The 20,030-nt window shown below is 36.2% G+C and overlaps 1 protein-coding gene across 1 annotated transcript in view; it reads right to left on the reverse strand.

Moving 5' to 3' along the window:
- Nucleotides 1–19,173, reverse strand: part of LOC138333673 (ankyrin repeat and death domain-containing protein 1A-like) — a 62,252-nt gene extending 43,079 nt beyond the window's left edge. The window contains exon 1 of the mRNA XM_069282202.1: nucleotides 18,952–19,173. Within this exon, the coding sequence (XP_069138303.1) occupies nucleotides 18,952–18,985 (34 nt within the window). The 5' untranslated portion in view covers nucleotides 18,986–19,173. The remainder of the gene's footprint in view (nucleotides 1–18,951) is intronic.
- Nucleotides 19,174–20,030: the final 857 nt, after the last annotated feature.

A 20,030-nucleotide genomic window follows, 5' to 3' on the forward strand; every position in this document is an offset into this window, starting at 1 on the left:
TGTCCTGTTACACACACACCAGTGACATTTCTGTCCTGTTACACACACAACCAGTGACATTTCTGTCCTGTACACACACACCAGTGACATTTCTGTCCTGTTACACACACCAGTTGACATTTCTGTCCTGTTACACACACACCAGTGACATTTCTGTTCTGTTAGACACACACCAGTGACATTTCTGTCCAGTTCTACACACCAGGTGACATTCTGTCCTGTTACACACACACCAGTGACATTTCTGTCCTGTTACACACACACCAGTGACATTTCTGTCCTGTTACACACACACCAGTGACATTTCTGTCCTGTTACACACACACAGTGACATTTCTGTCCTGTTCACACACACCAGTGACATTTCTGTCCTGTTACACACACACCAGTGACATTTCTGTCCTGTTACACACACACCAGTGACATTTCTGTCCTGTTACACACACACCAGTGACATTTCTGTCCTGTTACACACACACCAGTGACATTTCTGTCCTGTTACACACACACCAGTGACATTTCTGTCCTGTTTACACACACCAGTGACATTTCTGTCCTGTTACACACACACACCAGTGACATTTCTGTCCTGTTACACACACACACCAGTGACATTTCTGTCCTGTTACACACACACCAGTGACATGTCTGTCCTGTTACACACACACCAGTGACATTTCTGTCCTGTTACACACACACACCAGTGACATTTCTGTCCTGTTACACACACACCAGTGACATTTCTGTCCTGTTACACACACACCAGTGACATTTCTGTCCTGTTACACACACACCAGTGACATTTCTGTCCTGTTACACACACACCAGTGACATTTCTGTCCTGTTACACACACACCAGTGACATTTCTGTCCTGTTACACACACACCAGTGACATTTCTGTCCTGTTACACACACCAGTGACATTTCTGTCCTGTTACACACACCAGTGACATTTCTGTCCTGTTACACACACACACCAGTGACATTTCTGTCCTGTTACAATTGTTTGTTACACACACACCAGTGACATTTCTGTCCTGTTACACACACCAGTGACATTTCTGTCCTGTTACACACACACCAGTGACATTTCTGTCCTGTTACACACACCAGTGACATTTCTGTCCTGTTACAATTGTTTGTTACACACACACCAGTGACATTTCTGTCCTGTTACACACACCAGTGACATTTCTGTCCTGTTACACACACACCAGTGACATTTCTGTCCTGTTACACACACACCAGTGACATTTCTGTCCTGTTACACACACCAGTGACATTTCTGTCCTGTTACACACACCAGTGACATTTCTGTCCTGTTACATTGTTTGTTACACACACACCAGTGACATTTCTGTCCTGTTACACACACACCAGTGACATTTCTGTCCTGTTACACACACACCAGTGACATTTCTGTCCTGTTACACACACCAGTGACATTTCTGTCCTATTACACACACACCAGTGACATTTCTGTCCTGTTACACACACACCAGTGACATTTCTGTCCTGTTACACACACCAGTGACATTTCTGTCCTGTTACACACACACACCAGTGACATTTCTGTCCTGTTACACACACACACCAGTGACATTTCTGTCCTGTTACACACACACCAGTGACATTTCTGTCCTGTTACACAGACACCGGTGACATTTCTGTCCTGTTACACACACACTAGTGACATTTCTGTCCTGTTACAAACACCAGTGGCATTTCTGTCCTGTTACACACACACACACACCAGTGACATTTCTGTCCTGTTATACACACCGGTGACATTTCTGTCCTGTTACACACATACTAGTGACATTTCTGTCCTGTTACAAACACCAGTGACATTTCTGTCCTGTTACACACACCAGTGACATTTCTGTCCTGTTACACACACACCAGTGACATTTCTGTCCTGTTACACACACCAGTGACATTTCTGTCCTGTTACACACACCAGTGACATTTCTGTCCTGTTACACACACCAGTGACATTTCTGTCCTGTTACACACACCAGTGACATTTCTGTCCTGTTACACACACCAGTGACATTTCTGTCCTGTTACACACACACCAGTGACATTTCTGTCCTGTTACACACACACCAGTGACATTTCTGTCCTGTTAACACACACCAGTGACATTTCTGTCCTGTTACACACACCAGTGACATTTCTGTCCTGTTACACACACCAGTGACATTTCTGTCCTGTTACACACACACCAGTGACATTTCTGTCTGTTACACACACACCAGTGACATTTCTGTCCTGTTACACACACACCAGTGACATTTCTGTCCTGTACACACACACCAGTGACATTTCTGTCCTGTACACACACCAGTGACATTTCTGTCCTGTTAACACACACCAGTGACATTTCTGTCCTGTTACACACACCAGTGACATTTCTGTCCTGTTACACACACACCAGTGACATTTCTGTCCTGTTACACACACACCAGTGACATTTCTGTCCTGTACACACACACCAGTGACATTTCTGTCCTGTTACACACACACCAGTGACATTTCTGTCCTGTTACACACACACCAGTGACATTTCTGTCCTGTTACACACACACACCAGTGACATTTCTGTCCTGTTACACACACACACCAGTGACATTTCTGTCCTGTAACACAAACCAGTGAAATTTCTGTCCTGTCACACACACACCAGTGACATTTCTGTCCTGTTACACACACCAGTGACATTTCTGTCCTGTTACACACACACCAGTGACATTTCTGTCCTGTTACACACACACCAGTGACATTTCTGTCCTGTTACACACACCAGTGACATTTCTGTCCTGTTACACACACCAGTGACATTTCTGTCCTGTTACACACACAAGTGACATTTCTGTCCTGTTACACACACACCAGTGACATTTCTGTCCTGTTACACACACACCAGTGACATTTCTGTCCTGTTACACACACCAGTGACATTTCTGTCCTGTTACACACACCAGTGACATTTCTGTCCTGTTACACACACAAGTGACATTCTGTCCTGTTACACACACCAGTGACATTTCTGTCCTGTTACACACACCAGTGACATTTCTGTCCTGTTACACACACACCAGTGACATTTCTGTCCTGTTACACACACCAGTGACATTCTGTCCTGTTACACACACCAGTGACATTTCTGTCCTGTTACACACACACCAGTGACATTTCTGTCCTGTTACACACACACCAGTGACATTTCTGTCCTGTTACACACACACCAGTGACATTTCTGTCCTGTTACACACACACCAGTGACATTTCTGTCCTGTTACACACACACCAGTGACATTTCTGTCCTGTTACACACACACCAGTGACATGTCTGTCCTGTTACACACACACCAGTGACATTTCTGTTCTGTTACACACACACCAGTGACATTTCTGTCCTGTTACACACACACACCAGTGACATGTCCTGTTACACAACACCAGTGACATTCGTCCTGTTACACACACCAGTGACATTTCTGTCCTGTTAACACACACACACCAGTGACATTTCTGTCCTGTTACACACACACCAGTGACATTTCTGTCCTGTTACACACACACCAGTGACATTTCTGTCCTGTTACACACACACCAGTGACATTTCTGTCCTGTTACACACACCAGTGACATTTCTGTCCTGTTACACACACACCAGTGACATTTCTGTCCTGTTACACACACACCAGTGACATTTCTGTCCTGTTACACACACACACCAGTGACATTTCTGTCCTGTTACACACACACCAGTGACATTTCTGTCCTGTTACACACACACACCAGTGACATTTCTGTCCTGTTACACACACACCAGTGACATTTCTGTCCTGTTACACACACACCAGTGACATTTCTGTCCTGTTACACACACACACACACCAGTGACATTTCTGTCCTGTTACACACACGGTGACATTTCTGTCCTGTTACACACACACAGTGACATTTCTGTTCTGTCCTGTTTACACACACACCAGTGACATTTCTGTCCTGTTACACACACACCAGTGACATTTCTGTCCTGTTACACACACACCAGTGACATTTCTGTCCTGTTACACACACACCAGTGACATTTCTGTCCTGTTACACACACACCAGTGACATTTCTGTCCTGTTACACACACACACCAGTGACATTTCTGTCCTGTTACACACACACCAGTGACATTTCTGTCCTGTTTACACACACCAGTGACATTTCTGTCCTGTTACACACACCAGTGACATTTCTGTCCTGTTACACACACACCAGTGACATTTCTGTCCTGTTACACACACACACACCAGTGACATTTCTGTCCTGTTACACACACCAGTGACATTTCTGTCCTGTTACACACACACCAGTGACATTTCTGTCCTGTTTACACACACCAGTGACATTTCTGTCCTGTTACACACACCAGTGACATTTCTGTCCTGTTACACACACCAGTGACATTTCTGTCCTGTTACACACACACCAGTGACATTTCTGTCCTGTTACACACACCAGTGACATTTCTGTCCTGTTACAATTGTTTGTTACACACACACCGGGTGACATTTCTGTCCTGTTACACACACACCAGTGACATTTCTGTCCTGTTACACACACACCAGTGACATTTCTGTCTGTTATCACACACACCAGTGACATTTCTGTCCTGTTCAAGGTACACACACCAGTGACATTTCTGTCCTGTTACAATTGTCCACCACACACACCAACCAGTGACATTTCTGTCCTGTTACACACACCAGTGAATTCTTCTGTTACACACACCAGTGACATTTCTGTCCTGTTACACACACACAGTGACATTTCTGTCCTGTTACACACACACAGTGACATTTCTGTCTGTTATACACACACCAGTGACATTTCTGTCCTGTTACACACACCAATGACATTTCTGTCCTGTTACGATTGTTTGTTACACACACACCAGTGATATTTCTGTCCTTCCATTAACACCAGGAATACGTTATCTTTGGCCAGTCCTCAAATCAGACATTTTTTATCTCTGTTCTGCATTAACGTGACACAGTTTATCTGATATATTATTATGGTTCCGGAAAGTCTATTTCCACAAAGTGCACACTAGAGTACAATAATATGGTTGACGAATGCCATTATTATCAGTGAAAGTAGTTAACAAATATGTTTATTTTGCCTACGGATGGACTGTTAATATCGTTATTGATTCGTGAAAATTTGTGATATGTCTGGGGATATACAAAAGATAACGTTATGGTGTAGATATGACGGGGAAAGGAGTATAGCAAGCCCAGCCATGATAACAGTAGTGGTCTGATTAGTCGTGCCCCGTTAATACAACCATCCCCGTGACAGCTAATGGCCAGCGTTTCCTTGGCTGATGATGATGTATTGTTACCACTGATAAATATCCCGCTGAGGTTGTTCGTGTGTCCATTAGCTTCTGATTGTATGTGGCAACAAAATGGCCGTCAAGATATGTCATCAATCGCCGACTATTTCATATCTCCACTTTATAAAGGGCCTGATGGAATGTTGTAATATAGATCGAGTAGAAGAAAATGTCTCCTCCTAACAAATCAGAGTACTCATTCCGTGCCTATTGATCCGTCCACTACTTCTATTCCAATGTAGCATTAAATCAAATGGTAATAAACATTTATTTCTTTGCAAAAAAAAAAACAAAAAAAACCCGGCTCTCTGAACTTCTTAGCACAATAAAGAAGTCGATTTACTAGTCCCAGGGGGGCGCTGACATTTGTGCGCGTTATACAGTTAATAGCGTGCGTATCAGGTATTTTCGCAGTAAATCTTCGATACCGCTTAGCATAAGGTTGTTTTCTACTCACGTCTAAATATTGTTCACATATCTTTGAATAAACCTCAAAATAATGGTAAGATATGATACACATAATAAACACATATATGTTAGAAATATGAAGAGATGCAGCGTTTAACATGTGCCTGTTAGATATTGATTTTTTCTATACAGCCTTTTAGAAGGCTTTTTTTTTTTAGAAAATATCTTACGAATGCAAAATAATGACAAAGAACTACGCCTTTGATCATCATTTAGTTTTATCAGGGTAATATAACACTATATTAACCCAGCAAAGGTCCATAATTGTAGAATATTTATATAGCTTCGTACATCAACGAGGCAAACTTGCTCGTAATTATTTGTAATATTTTGATTCTCTGATAATAATTGCTATCATAGAAAGTGGAAAACATTTGTTTCCATCGAGAGGTAATCACCATATCATGAATGCTTTGTTGCAGTTTCCGTTCCGTCTCCTCGTAACTGTTTCGGACAGCCGATTCTCCACAACTACCATATCCTTTTAGGTCTAATTGATTTTCCCAGTGAATGGACACGGTAAGCAGGGTGACGTCACAACAAAGAACCGGAAGTGAGTTATATATGATCAGATTCAACAGATGCAATCATGCAGCAAACCTTTTGTCTATTGTTATCCAATCAGCTCTGCTTTGCGATGCCTGTTAGTGATATAGAATGATACAATGTAGCTGATCAACTGCGTGATTGAACATTGATATACCATCGCGACTGTGTTTGATAAGATCATTCAGTACACATGTGTCCGATATTATTCTTTCCTTATTATAGTATTGTGTTAAATTGGCATTGAAAAGGACAACCTTTTAGTGCATTACAATTTGCAATGGTCGCTGAAATTTTCAACATTTGCCTTTCAAAGATGACAATGTCCAGTGAAACAGTTAAAATGATGTTAACATTTAATCGCTTCCCCTCTGGGTCAGGAGCGTTAACCTTAACACTGCAGAGGTCATTGCTACATCATCCATCAAACCCGTTACATCACGACCTTACATAACCCGGAAGTTCTTAGATTGAAAAGGTCGCGGTCAACTAACTGCGGTCCGATGTCCATCTGCCGAGTACCGTTCGTAAACTCTCCGCAAACATCTTAGATACATTGATTCTTTGAATATTTGGTCAAGATTCAGGAGAAAAGACACAAATCTACTTAAGTGTTTCAATGTTCGCTTTGATTTACTTATCTGAGGGAGATGGCTTATGGCTATATACATTCACCACCAACTAATCCGCCATTACAGTGTGCGTACACAATAATTCAAACAACATTCAAGGGAAAACTCGACTGCACATGCATGCTATCAAAACACAGATCCTAATGTCTAACAATGCTTAAAGACACCAGTAGGGTGTAGTACAAAGGTTTTCCGGAAAATAATTGTCTAACAAAATGACAATGATAATCCTAATAAGACTGCCACGTGAGCTTTATTCGTGTGCTCATCGTAAATTAGCCAGTGAGAGTGACAGCAAAACAAGTGTAACATTCTGAATTGCTGCCGATATGTCTCGTTTGTGACTCATTCAAAGACGAATTGGTACAAGACAGCTCTTGTTTGTAATGTGCATCAACTCTTCAATGGAACATGTTAACGAGAAATGGAATTATTTACACGCCTATCTGTCGACAGTGCTCAACATGTATTTTATTGGAGACTGTAGCTGCCACATTTCACTTTTTACGTTATTCTGTAATGTAATAGATGCAAAAAAAGTATAAAATATACTCCATGTATTTAGCACAGGATCGGGTACTGGACTTATACAGCAAGTGTTTCTTAAATGAGTACAATTACAGTTAGGTACAAAAAAACAGAAAATCAAAGGAACTCATTTCGTAACACTTAGAATAACATTCTGCTAGAACTACAGAAACTTTCTGTATGAATTATTCTTACGTCATTGAAGCATAAGAGTAATAAAAACATTGTGGAGTCGATGTATCGTGATGACATTATTTGTGGATGAATGCACCACATCAGTAAATGATGGTAGTAATTAAACCTTGGGTGAGTAACTTGTTGTGGCGTTGATACCGATAGTGGAACGTGCCGTTTGAAGTAGCGATACGGCTCCTTATCATGTTAAAAGAATACCATATTGGTGACACGGACGAAATTTAATATTAAACAAAAGACCTTGTCATAATAATACATGTAGTTACAGCGGTAATGGACTCTGATCAAAGAACAGTATGACGTAATTTGGAAAATGATATAATAATGATGGGGTTGATCGATATTTTTTGCCGTGGTGTTTGGAATTGGTCAATGATAATAAGAGAATACGGAAATACGATTTCATCACATAATTTTGTGATATCCAATGAGTGTGATATATATTTGGATATGTCAATAGTGCAATTAAACCTAGATCGCCGGGTAGGACACACATTGTGACGTTATGGTATCAGTGACATCATGATCAGATTTCGAGGCCAGCGGCACCAAATGGCCATCCCCTATTTTCGCAACAACACACTAAGATGTTGAAATTTTTCAAAATGTAGATTTGCTGTAGTTATGTGATACAAAGTAACTTAAGTTTTGTTGTATTATAAACTCACGTCTCGAAGTTTAAATCTCTGTCCTCCATCGCTAACAGAAATACAAACGCTTACTAATAATATACATCACATATAAAAATTTAGATTGGGGGTAACCACTTGAATACAAGCACACATATCATATACGTAGGGTGTCATTATCTCGGTTTTTGTATTTTTTCATATAAAAAACAGAAGCAGATCAATTTGTATTTTATTCCGGAACAAAAGTAGCTTATAATTACTTACACTATTACCACTATTAAAAAGTTGAAAATGTTGAAATTAAATAAGATTATTGTACTTTAATATAAAAAGTATTTGAAATAATTAATTGCACCCCGAAATAAACCTTAAGCACTAAGCTGCCAATACTGCCTTCTAAATAGTCCGCAATGTTATACATATATTTTACTTAGTTCAAATAATATGACTTAATATCAAGGTATACTTTGTGTCAGTTATGTTTTTATATTTAAATTCAATATAGAGCATATCTTAGGATGGCTTTACTAATTAATATTAAAATATCCACCCTGAGCAATTCAATTTGGTATTAATTTGATCATTTCACAGTGCCACAATTATCTAACCCTATCTAGATACGAGTGATGCAAATAACATACAATGCAGATAACAATACGATTTTACAGTCAATAGATACAAAGCTTAACCGTTTGTTGTTGTTTTTCTGTTTAGAACCCAACAGAAACATATGAAACAGTGATTATTTGTACATAAGTAAAACACGTTTATAACGAATTCATGGTTATAACGTAGGGATTCTCATACCCGTCAGTGTTATTAAAAAATATCTGCAATGTGTATAACGAACTATGGTTATAACGAAGTGGTTTTGTTGGTCCCTAGAGGTTTTTTATAACCGCGTATTACTGTACGTTACAAAGATTCAACCCGCACGAGGTTCGGCAAGCTAAGGACATTATGTGAACGGTATGTAACTTACTTCAATGTAAGAATTCTTAAATAATAGCACAATAAGTAGGTAAAGTTGGAACGCAACGAAGTGACCATCCCCTCACACAGAATACATCAAATCTACACATAGTTACAAATAGGTAATGGTTACAACGCGAGAAGTATGTGAAAGATAATCGATTCACAAGACCATGTATGTTAAAATTATCAAATGTTTTGTGATTATGGATTAATTGACACTTTTAAGGATTCAGTTAAGTAGACAATAACCATTTTTATCATTTTACGAGAACAGGCTTCATCATATTAGCTATTAATTCGACACTATAGTGTTAAAATTATTATCGACGTTCTAACACACACTACACCTAATCTCCAGCAAAGGTTTACAACTATAACCAAAGTGCTGATGTAGTGCTGCACCTGTAAATCACACTCGCTGTAGTATATCTAAATCAAATTCTGCGGTCTTATAGATAAATATATAACTCATGTGTCACGTTCTTTCTCAGAAATTGTCAATAACCAGTATGTGGCACTGTAGTCACATGGCCTTCTAAATACATAGCTCACAGACCAGCTCTATTAGCTAGATAGGGGTTAAATAACATCAGAATCACATCCACAAAATAAAGATATCTGGCTCGATACAACAGAAATCCTTTGTTGTTATCACGCATTAGGCAGAAATCGATGAATGATATAGAGAAAATCGAGTATTTGCTCTCAGATAAAATGTCTCATTAAATCTTTCAACTCGGCATGTCGGTTGGTAAATTGTATTGTATTATCCATTAGGCAGAACTGGAGCGAGCTTTTACTGCTAATTTAAAGCAAGGAGTAGACGATAAAAAAAAACCGTAGATACAAATGATTTGTTGGTTTACAGACGTACATACATACGTAGTGCGTGCGTGCGTGCGTGCGTGCATGCGTGCGTGCGTGCGTGCATGCGTGCGTGCGTCTGTCCGTCCGTCCGTCCGTCCGTCCATGCATGCATTTGTTTGATATAATATTTTTACGAAAAATTACAGTGTAGCACTTTTGGAAAAGAACTAAATGGAAGCATTGCTCTTTGTCATCTCATTTCATACTGTTATGGGTTTTGTCCACAAGTTTACCCATCATTAAAATACTCTCATGACATTTTCTGTCTGTGTGTAAATTAGTTTTGAAATCCGGGAAAATAGTTTTTGAGCGACTTGTAAACAGAGATTGCATGTAGCAAAGGGTAACTTCTTTGTTAGTTTACCTAGCTATTCATTTCAGGTTTATGATTCCAGAGTCCAATTGAAGTGAAATTTAGTGTAGAGAAATAATTTAGGATGCTAAATATCATGGTAACACCTTTGAAAACATCGGTTGCCATGGTAACAAAACCGATGCCACTGATTGGCTGAAATTCAAATGATGTCAGACATCAGTGAAAATTAGCATATATAGAGGTTAGGAGGTATGCTGAATATTATGTTTTCACTTTCATGCCCTTTATGCCCTTTTTAAAGATGCGACATAGATTAAAGTAGCAATGTACCTATAACTTTAACACTGCAAAATTTGGAAAAAAAACGGAGCGTTGGTAGATTTTGCAACCCCACCTTAACCTCAGTATATTTGAATAAACGCCCGTTATATCTGCACCACAGATTGTATAATATATTGCCAAAATAAGTAAAAGGTAAATAACGATCGATCATTATATTTTGAATACTGACTTTTTACATACAAAACACTTTTGAAATATGATACAAAAGTACAAACTTATTTAGGATTCCCCTTGTTGAATGGCATTTTAATGGGTTTTATTAATATTTGATCATTCCAAAAATATCTGCAGCTCATCTCCAATTTATAATTATGGACATATGATAGATTTATGCGGCCAAGATGCATTTTGTTTAATTTTGATCGAAATCAGGAATATACTGGGTATAAACATCACATGTCATATCCATTATCATTTGTAAATAATTTAAAATCAAGTCAGTAGATCTGTATAATGTGCTCTTACAAACCTCTTAAAAGGCCTCCTGAAATACATCAAAACCTAATTAAAGTGTCCCATATGTTCGAACATATCTCAGTTAATAGCTCCCTACGTGTACACAGACGTTACATTTTATAAACGTTTAAATGCATGAGAGGAAATAAATGAAAATACTAAAGTATTCAAATAATCAAAACGAATTACATGTTGACATGCTATCAAAATCGTTGTCACGTATATGGGGATGCTGCATGTGATATTGCTGATATATCCTCTGATAATGGCGCTATCATTCTAGATCACTCTAGAAGCCGAAAGGCCTACCATGTGTCATTCATTATTTATCACATTGATAACTCTATATAATCATTGCATACTGTTAACATTTTCTACAATAAATCGTACCCAACAATGTCTGAAATCAAACAATTTGAGATATTTTAACATTTTTATAATTTTGTATTTGTATCAATTATTATGTGTATATATCTATATTTATTAGATATTTTAACAATACGTAACACAATGACACAACAGTGAAAATCGAGAATTAGAATGTTATATGTATTTAACATAAAAGGAAAATTATTGCAATAGTCCTGATCCGTTACCACGGAATCCAACCACTATCCAAGACATTTGATGTCTTTTTCTCACGGAAACACAGTCTAACACAATGTTAGAAAACTTCCTTTAATTATTATCTCAATTTACTCCAAACGTTTTAGGAAGTTCCCATTAAACACATCACGAACAATGCACTTTGGATTGCCATAGTGTGGATGTAATCTAATTATTTTTAAAACAGCCATTTGCTTTTTGTCGGGAACGTTCATAAATAACGGATCAAAGTGAGGCCGGGATTCGAGGGAGAGATTTTGTCATTTCTAATACAACGTTTCCGATGCTTAATTTCACACATCCTGTCCTATCCAAGATGTACTTTTATTTTCTTGTAGAGATCTGATATTCAAGGTACGGGGGGGGTACTTTTGACTAGTAGCGTAACTACTGTATACCTTAAAGATGCTCCACCGCCGACAGAGCATAAATGATATTCATCATTTGAACAATAATTGGTATTTAACCAATAACATATATATATAATTAACACAAAAAATAATATAAAATAATTTATTTTGCCTTTGGTGCATGGACCATCCGTACTTGTCACGGATTTTTTTCGGGATGCAATTATTTTTAAAAAAAATATCTTTAACTTAATATAAAATTAGAAGCTCAAACATTACAGTGGTGGTAATGGTGTAACGTTAGTAACTTTTGTAACTAAAGAAAAATACTAAATCGTCTGCTTCTTTTTTTGATAGTGAAAAAATACCATTTGTCAGCGGTGGAGCATCTTCAAACGATGATCATAGTCTGCCACTAAATACACAATGCCGAAAGTGTTGGTGTAACTCTGATGCAGTTATTGTAGTGTAATTGTGTTAACTGTAACAAGTTTATCATATGATAGGGAGGTATTCCTATAGGACTGTAACGAGGTAAAGTTTCCATCTTCTGTGAGACGCAGTTAGTGTTATAACCCTGATTGGTCACCCAGGAGTATTCTGAATAGGCTGAAACTTCCCTTATAGAAGTTGCGTGTCGTAATATTTCTACTGATCACGATACACCTGTCCTATAACAATTTGAGGATGACTTGTTTTACAAATCATTATCAAATGATATAAAACGATCCAGAGCCTGAAAACTCTACCGATAATGAACTAGATTTAATTGTTTAATGATTAACTTGAATAGATTTTTTTATGTTATGGAGATATAACACAAAAATCTGAGTGTACTCTAAATAAACCGCGAAGCGGTTTATGATGAGAGTACACTCAGATTTTTGTGTTATATCTCCATAACATAAAAAATCTATTCAAATTAATCCTTATAATTCAATTTACTAAATATAATCTCTTCAATATTCAAAATACATTTTGGGACTCTTTTGTCTATGAAATCATTACGCCGTCATCTCAGAGCTCTAATCCAAAGCATAAATGTGCCACTAAATACACAATGCCCGAAAAGTGTTGGTGTAACTCTGTATGTTAGTTATTGTAGTGTAATTGTGTTAAAACTGTAAAAAGTTTATCATATCGAATAGGGGAAGGTAACTCCTTATAGGACTGTAACGAGGTAAAGTTTCCATCTTCTGTGAGACGCAGTAGTGTTTTATAACCCGCTGATTGGTCGCCCCAGGAGTATTCTGAATAGGCTGAAAATCCCTTATAGAAGTTGCGTGTCGTAATATTTCTACACGATACACCTGTCCTATAAAATTTGAGGATGACTTGTTTTACAAATCATTATCAAATGATATAAAACGATCCAGAGCCTGAAAACTCTACCGATAATGAACTAGATTTAATTGTTTAATGATTAACTTGAATAGATTTTTTTATGTTATGGAGATATAACACAAAAATCTGAGTGTACTCAGTGCTTCGCGGTTTATGATGAGAGTACACTCAGATTTTTGTGTTATATCTCCATAACATAAAAAATCTATTCAAATTAATCCTTATAATTCAATTTACTAAATATAATCTCTTCAATATTCAAAATACATTTTGGGACTCTTTTGTCTATGAAATCATTACGCCGTCATCCCAGCCAATCAGAAGCAACGTTACAAACGGCGACGCCATTTTTTTCCTTTATTGGCTGATAAAGTAAATTTTAAGCCAATGAAAATGCTCGTAACAAGCAAAATTGAAATATAAAGAAATACTCCTAATTTCATTATAAAGCTCCAGTTCAATACATTCGTGATGGATATAAACCTGTTCGATACACAGATACCGAACAGAACATATACCGTAAGTGGTTAGGTTAGTGTATACAGACCATTGATAACACTTGATTTGAGATGTTAATGGAACAATGTACAATGTGTGATTCTGTTATATTTTTCATATCATATTGCTCGTTTTCCATTGTAAACATCATGCTTTTATCATTGTAATAAATAATCTAAATGTTATTATCAATTGGTATATAAATAATACTAACACATGCTTATTATCAATTGGTATATAAATAATACTAACACATGCTTATTATCAATTGGTATATAAATAATACTAACACATGCTTATTATCAATTGGTATATAAATAATACTAACACATGCTTATTATCAATTGGTATATAAATAATACTAACACATGCTTATTATCAATTGGTATATAAATAATACTAACACATGCTTATTATCAATTGGTATATAAATAATACTAACACATGCTTATTATCAATTGGTATATAAATAATACTAACACATGCTTATTATCAATTGGTATATAAATAATACTAACACATGCTTATTATCAATTGGTATATAAATAATACTAACACATGCTTATTATCAATTGGTATATAAATAATACTAACACATGCTTATTATCAATTGGTATATAAATAATACTAACACATGCTTATTATCAATTGGTATATAAATAATACTAACACATGCTTATTATCAATTGGTATATAAATAATACTAACACATGCTTATTATCAATTGGTATATAAATAATACTAACACATGCTTATTATCAATTGGTATATAAATAATACTAACACATGCTTATTATCAATTGGTATATAAATAATACTAACACATGCTTATTATCAATTGGTATATAAATAATTACTAACACATGCTTATTATCAATTGGTATATAAATAATACTAACACATGCTTATTATCAATTGGTATATAAATAATACTAACACATGCTTATTATCAAAATACTAACACATGCTTATTATCAATTGGTATATAAATAATACTAACACATGCTTATTATCAATTGGTATATAAATAATACTAAGATGTTCAACATGTAGGTAGTTGTGAAGATCTCATCTATTCAAGATAGCATTTAAGATGCCCACCGAATATTGAAATTTCCCTCATTTACAGCAAAAATCACATATACATGTACTGACTATGCATCAATATAAAAATTCAAGATGACGGAATAAAATTCTCGCCCATTTTTTAAATAAGTTTCATGTATCTATATACATATAGTCTGGACACCAACGAACGAATTTTGTCAACAGCAAAACTTAAAATCTAATATAGGTTTTTTTCACTATACACTATATCTTTTTTCTTATTATACTACATCATCTGTCGGTATGTAATATTATTAGGATCCACATTAAGATATGCATTCTTTGCTTTTTATTTTTGTGTGAAGGGATCTAGGGATCTAAATAATGAAACAGATATACATTGATAATCGAAAATCAATCTGAAGATAGCGTACGCTTTTCATGCATATACATGTATTAATAATTTGATTTTATGGTTCAGGTTTATAAAACAATGGCTTTTTCAATATTGTATTAACAATATCAGTAATGGAAACGCCGCTTCTTTGGCATTTCAACTGGTTAAGATCAGAAATATCAAGAAGTTACATTTTGGATCTGGCGCCTTAATTTTTCAGTTGAAACCGTTATGTTTCTAATCGAATCTCTATCGACATTTAAAACCGTTTTTGGGGTACATGTGTCCTTTCCGAAATTTATAAATAACAACAACTCATAAGTAAGTTGTTTACCAGCTTATCACATATCACTTATTAATTGATCATTAATCAACTCTTGATTAATATCACACAACCTAATTATTACGTGAACAAATTATGAATGCAAAATTACAGCTCTTATCTTTGATGGCTTAGTTATATATTTCTCGATTTCGTCTTTAAATATAAATTAATTAACAAATCAAAGATTCTCTTACCATGCTGTTAGGTAATACGGTATTTGTGGATCATTATTTTGCAGTTATCAAAATATTTTGTCAACCTTTTGAAAATATACTTTTTATGGAAACATTGGGTTAAACAAAATGTATGATATAGTTGAGGATGACAATGCGGTAGAGGACAAGTCTGAGTTAATAGCTGGTCATTGTCTTACTGTAATTAAATGAATGGACTGTCCTCGTCTGTATCTAATAAGGTCAATGCACACACTAGGGAAATCACACTTGTTAAATACACGTCTCTATGCTGAGGTGCAGAATATTTTCCGTTATATACAGCTGGTCATGACTGGTCTCCTATACTCCCATCGGTAATATTGAGGACGATACTAAAATTAGGAATCGTTTCGTTTTTCATCCCACTAACTTGCATTGGAATTTCACCATGTTATCATTGTGTCCTTCTATAAGTCAGAATTAAAAGTAGTACCGGTTCATCGATACAAAAATTAAAAAAAAATGGTGAAAGACGACCAACAGTCTCTTTGTTTTTTTGATAAATTAACGTCCTATTAACAGCTTTGGTCATGTAAGGACGGCCTCCCGTGTATGCAGTATGTTGCGTGTATTTTGTGCAAATTGCGTGTTTTGGGAGACTGCTGTACGTTCGTGCTGTGTCTTCTTGTATAGTGGAACTGTTGCCCTTTTTATAGTGCTATATCACTGAAGCATGCCGCCGAAGACACCAAGCATCACAGTTCTTTTGATAAAACATGAACACACATTTCCTTTGTGTACCGAAGATCGCAAACGTTCCATACTATGTATGTGCCCATATACCTCGAGTATCCTAATTTCATGGACATACACATAAGTTAATATATTGTAATAATAACCTGAACATTCCATACTACACATTTTATTGTCATTGACTATGTTTATGTTTCTGCAAAGTTTCGTCAATGTGGGATCCATAAAAACCGTCTATAATATCATAGACGTTAAAATTGGATTTACGCCATGATAATATTCTTATTTTGTGGGTCGCACTTGCATCACAAATAGAAACTGTTTGAATGAAAGACAAGCCATTTCTGAAAAATTTACTTAATATGCGAATTTTAGAAATGTATATTTTAGTTTTAATAGGTAGTTATCCGTCGGATAATTGGTAGTGAGAAAATCAACATACATGCACCATATAACATTATATTTTCACGATTTCGCGGGGCATAGCTATGATCACGAAAATTTTATCTGCAAATTTTGAGAAATTATTGATCTGCGTATACGTTACCTGAAATACATGGCTGTCAATTGAAAACGTTCGTTAACATGCTTAAGATTAAAAGAAAGATTGCAAGTCATGGCCATGTTGCCGAAATAGCTAATAAATATTCATAAATGGGATTCAGAAAGAGCTTTGCAGACGACACATTTATTGGTCTTTTATTGTATATACTCGCATTTTCACAACACTGCCATTGTATTTGTTCGTTATAATGTTAATCAGTGTCTTAGTTACTTAGATGTGTCTTTAGTTAGTCACAAGAGAAATGGTGTGACTGAAACTGATCCACGAATAAAATGATATTGCGATACTCAACCATATGTCCATATGAAGTTGAAAACACACGTTATCAAACTACTTACCTCATCCCCAAAAGACACAACGACATTATTCAATTATGTATTTTAAAGTGAAAGAAAAACAGAAAAAAGAAAATATGTTAAAAAATTATGGAATTACAGAAATGTAAATAACAATATGATTTCTTATTCAGATCTGTGAAATATAACTTCTGTAATCTTTGGTATGAAACTCACCTTGACAATTATTTTTGAAGTGTATACACTTTAATTTGAGAACCCATATATTGTGTAGGATTATTTCTTAACCTAAGATATATATTGTATAGAGCACAGCGATGTACTTTCAACACAATATAAATACCCAACCGCTGTGTATAACAGTGGCCAGTGCAATACGCCTATGATTCTGAACCCTTATACCTTATGCTTTATATAAAATGTGAATCACGACCACAATTCTCTCTCAATTGTTTATATCGGCTATTAATGATATGATAACAGTGCTTATTTTCTCTGTAAACCTACATCTCCTTCCTTCATGTGATATAATGGAATTATTATTATAAGTTTTACTAATTTTAATGAAAACTAATATCATATGATAAGAATACATATTTAAATGAATTAGACACATAACCAAAGTAATCAATACAACGGTATAAAGTATATCAAATAAATATATTGATCTGAAATGTCATCACTGTGCCAGGTGGTAATGCGTAGACGTCAAATCAATGGTCTGTCTCTGTAATATATTTAATCAGGTGGTACGATTTTATGACATGGTGACATTAGACTAGATCTGGGGCAGACAGTCGGTGGTGACAGTTAATTGACTCAGTATGGTTATATAGTACATTGCAGGTATTGTCAATGGAACTTGATGGTACTCTGGTGCGTAGTGTGTTTGATTCTCTGTTCAGAAAATCATTCTGGAGCGCTCTGGACTACAGAGACCACACCGTTTTCTACGCAATAGGTAAACAGACTAATTAATAACATTATTATTGTTTTAAGCTTTTAACATTAAAAAAGTAGCTAATTAAACTGAGTGATTTATTTTACAGCATATTATAATTTAAATATATAGAAATAATGAGCAAAATCGTAAATGCTCTATGAATGACAGTTTACATTAAATTGACATCGGTTCATGTGTGAACATGTACTGCAGTAAAACCTAGTGAGCACAGACATTTGTATTATAACACAAATATGGACATTTATTGCTGATACAAAAAAATCAGGTGCAGCCAAAAACGCTTTCACTTACTTGTGTAGCCCTGCGAATATCCGAGTTGTACCATGTTTGCAGTTGGGCGATATTCTTTAAAACAAGTTAACAAAATCCTGCTTCTTACATCTTTGATGCACTTGCCATTAATGATTTAAACACGACCGTGTTTGTGTAATGATGATGTATACTGTCGGGAGATGCAATCTTGAGAGAACAGTCAGTCCTGACAAGATCATCAACGTTTGGCATGACAAACACTGTTGTAAATAGCGCTACTACCAGAACGCACTCGGTAACATCGATTCGCTCCCAAGCTTGTTATAGGCGATATAGAGGATGGCAGCTAGCGCATGGACGTGTCAGGTTACGAGGCGGACAAGGCGACCAATTGACAGAGATGAAAATGTAAGTGTTCTCTAGTCCTCCCAATGGAATTGACGGCAGTCTGCACGACGACACATAGGCCCCCCGATAGAGTAGTACCCTGTGATTAAAACCATTACCTATCCGATGACCAGGGACGGTTTCTAACAGCGCCATTTGCTGACTATTAAGATGTTCTGTCACACAAACTCACGCTTTATACCTCAGCGACAAGATCTATAAATAAACAGTTGTATTTACTTTTCTATAGGAAACAGATGGACTCTATTGAAGTTGTTTTGATGGAATGAGATAGAGGGTGCTATACAATTTATATCTGGCAAAAGCCAAGTTGACACTAGTAAGGTTTAGCGCGTTCATAGCACTGATACGATATATCAAAGCTATATATGTTAATTAAGATAATGGGGCGTGATTCGTATTGATGGTAATGGAACGATGAAGGGACATAGCAAGAATTGCCAGATCAAATCCAAGATAATATGGTAATACCTATCTTAGCAGCCACAACTATAGAAACAGCATCGACTTATACGATCACTTCGGGTACAAACAGAACAAATTTCAAGACATGCGTACATTTCTTGGCAAAAGAAACATTTTTTTTCTTTTCTATTTCGGTTTATTGTAGAAATTGGTTTGATTGTAGAATCTGATGTGGAAAGCTTGGAAAGTAGAGGGATTGGTGCAAAGATGCCATTCAGGTGGTAATTGAATATAATATCATATCC

The sequence above is a fragment of the Argopecten irradians genome, chromosome 10 (assembly GCF_041381155.1).
Source record: "Argopecten irradians isolate NY chromosome 10, Ai_NY, whole genome shotgun sequence".
NCBI classification, from domain to species: domain Eukaryota; kingdom Metazoa; phylum Mollusca; class Bivalvia; order Pectinida; family Pectinidae; genus Argopecten; species Argopecten irradians.